The 3,310-nt window shown below is 43.8% G+C and overlaps 1 protein-coding gene across 1 annotated transcript; it reads left to right on the forward strand.

The window, feature by feature from the left end:
• The first annotated feature begins 354 nt into the window (after positions 1-354).
• LOC120354638 lies at positions 355-2,910 on the forward strand. The gene has a single exon (XM_039442007.1). It carries the CDS (start codon positions 355-357, stop codon positions 2,908-2,910), a length of 2,556 nt encoding a protein of 851 aa, XP_039297941.1.
• The last annotated feature ends 400 nt before the right edge of the window (positions 2,911-3,310 follow it).

Below are 3,310 nucleotides of genomic sequence, written 5' to 3' on the forward strand. Positions count from 1 at the left end.
AAATCTCTGGAAGTGACCGCACTAACCCGCAAATACGAACAAGTAATTAGCGCCAGCATTGAATATGTAGATCCCATTTCTGTTAAAGCTGAACCTAGTACAAGTAATTATCAACAGAGAAAGCAGCCCTTTTCTTCAACTAAAACTGGGTATCCAATCAGTGGTGGCATTTGTGTTCTTTGTTCAGAACAACATCAATTGTATAGATGCGACATTTTCAAAAGAGAATCAGTATCCAAATGCAATCAAATTGTAAAGTAACACAAAAGGTGCTTTGTTTGCCTAGGATCTCACCTGAAAGCAAATTGCAACTCAACGATTTGCTGCAAGAACTGCCGCTCTAATCACCATCATATGCTTCTGTGCAACAACGCTAATAATCTTCAATCATTACTTTTTAAAGAACAATGCTCTGAACATCGGTTTGCTGAGCCGCACCAAGCACCAAATCAATATGGACGCCCGCATACCGGTACTAGCCGAAACGCTGCGCACCCTGCGCCTCCTCCTGGTTTCAGCCCGCTACCTGTGCCGACTTTTGCCGCTGCCCCACCGCAACCGCCAGTAAGCTCTTATCATGCACCTTCTAGCAGCGCACCAAACCTGGCTATCAGATCTAATCTGCCTACCAGTTCGCCGCCAGTCAACAGTTGTGCATCTCCGCCCGTAAGTTCAAGCCCTGCCTCCAGTGCACAATATGTAACAAACAGTTCTCTATCTTCTATACCACACACTTTTAGTGGCTGCACTCAGGTGAAGGCCGTACATGCTTCTGCTCTACTTGGAACCGCTGTCGTTACAGTTCTGAACCAATACAATCAACCCTTCTTGTTGCGTGCTGTGTTGGACTCTGGTTCCATGCGCTCCATTATCACCACCCGAGCTGCCACCGCAATGGGTTTAGTTGTTGTGCCCGCTCAAATCCAACTGAATGGAATCTCTGAAAAAAGGACATCTGTCAAAGGCATCGTGCAGTTAAGAATATTGTCCGAACCTCAATTTGATATTGCTCTTTCTACTGAAGCTCTTGTATTAGATCAAATTGCTGGCAATCTTCCTGTCTTTCCGCTTCACCCCGCACTAAAGAATTCGTTTGCGCATCTGGACCTCACTGATCCTAATTTTGATAAGCCTGCTGAAATCGACCTACTGATTGGTGCTGATTTATACTCCAACATCTTTATATCCGCAGAAAATTCCATTATTCCTGGTAACCCTGCCGCCTTTGCCACAATCTTTGGTTATGTTTTAAGTGGTAGATTGAATATTGAGGACTCGCCCGCACCGCTCAATGAAATGCAGCTCATTTGCACTATGTTTGCACAGGAAGCACAGCTCAACACCATCATGAACAAATTTTGGGAAACCGAAGAGGCCATCCCTGTTCGAAAAGAGTCATCACCTGAAGACGAGTTGTGTGAGAAACTGTACCGATCCACTACTTATCGCACCTCTGAAGGAAGGTATGTTGTGGCACTGCCTTTCAAACCTGGCGCTCCCGCTCTGTGCAATAACCGCAGCAAAGCATACCGCAATCAGTTAGGACTACTGAAAAAACTGAGTCAATCTGATGAACTCGAAACCAAATACTCTGACTTCATGCATGAGTATCGTGACTTAGGTCACTTGAAAATCGCTGATTCTGCTGTAGATTACATCATACCACATCACGCAATATTCAAGAAAAACGACAACACTCAAAAAATTCGAGTTGTTTTCAACGCATCTAGCAAAGACGCCAATGGGCTCTCACTTAACGATGTGCTGCTACCTGGAGCTAAACTTCAAACAAACATAGTCCAAGTGTTAACCCGCTTTCGTTCATACCGCTTTGTCATCCTTGCAGACTGCAAACAAATGTACAGACAAATCTTGCTGAGACCTGAAGACTGCCAGCATCAACATATATTTTGGAAACCCACCCACCAAGAAAAAATTCAAGAATTTGAACTGTTAACAGTGACTTATGGATTATTCTCTAGCGCGTATCTTGCTCAGCGTACTCTGCAACAATTAGTGGAGGACGAAGGTGAAGCTTTCCCACTCGCCAGTCAAGTACTGAAGTCGCAAACGTATGTCGACGACATACTTGGCGGAAGCAATGACCTGAATACCACACATTCACTTATCAAAGAACTCAATGAGTTATTGTCACTCGCCTCCTTCGAATTGAGGAAATGGAATTCCAACACACCTGAGTTGATTGAGCATATGTCGCCCGAATATTTGAGCAATCAGGAATGCCTGTTTGATGATACTGCAACCGCCAAAGTCCTTGGTATTGTGTATAGTCCGCTTGCCGATGATTTCCAATATTTCATCTCTGCCTTTTCTGAAAGAAGCACGAAAAGAACAATACTCGCCTTCATTGCACGAATTTATGACCCACTGGGTTGGCTATCACCGCTTATTCTACTGTTTAAGTTATTCATGCGCACTCTGTGGTCTGAACGCCTTGGATGGGATGATGAAATTTCTACACCACTATTAACTCATTGGAAATCCTTGGTTACCGCTATCAACCAGTTACACCAGATTCGCATACCAAGACTGTTAGCTTGCTCCCATTCCTCAATTAGACTGTTAGGATTCGCCGATGCCTCAGAGAAAGGATATGCCGCCTGCTTGTACCTTCATGAAGAAGTTGAAAACCGCTTTATTGATTGTCGTCTTATTGCCGCCAAGAGTCATGTTGCACCCCTCAAAACCCTAACAATCCCTCGATTGGAATTGAAAGGCTGTCTCTTGTTAGCACAACTTGTATCTGTCATTTACCAACTCTATCAGAATACAACCTGCTGGAAATTCGTCTCTACACTGATTCCAAAACCGCCTTGGACTGGATCAATACACCTACTTACAAACTGCAGATTTTTGTTGCTAATCGTGTACAGCAAATCACTCAATTAGTGAAACCCGAACTGTTCAATCATGTGTCCTCGCTCAACAACTGTGCTGATATTGCTTCTCGTGGACTACTGCCAACCGAACTTGTTTCCTGCCATACTTGGTGGCATGCTTCTGCCGCATTTCAATGCCTCGCTGTTGATTTTCCTGTGTCTAATCACGTTGTCAGTGAAACAATACCTGAGATGAAGTCAAACCCGCTGTATATTCTTGCAACTACCCAAGATGAACCGTTAGCAAACCCGCTATACGCCGCTTGTGAACGTGTATCCAAATTTGGAAAATTATGCCAAATTTTTGTGTATATACTACGCTTCATCAACAGAATCAAGATCACCCGCCATGACTATAGTAACAAATTAATTCAAAAATTTTGTGACTGTGAACCGCATCCTGCTACTAT

Source organism: Nilaparvata lugens, chromosome X (assembly GCF_014356525.2).
Source record: "Nilaparvata lugens isolate BPH chromosome X, ASM1435652v1, whole genome shotgun sequence".
Classification (NCBI taxonomy): Eukaryota; Metazoa; Arthropoda; class Insecta; order Hemiptera; family Delphacidae; genus Nilaparvata; species Nilaparvata lugens.

Excerpts from the sequence above, each read along its gene's own strand:
- LOC120354638 (XM_039442007.1), top strand. The coding sequence starts at position 355 with ATGCTTCTGTGCAACAACGCTAATAATCTTCAATCATTACTTTTTAAA.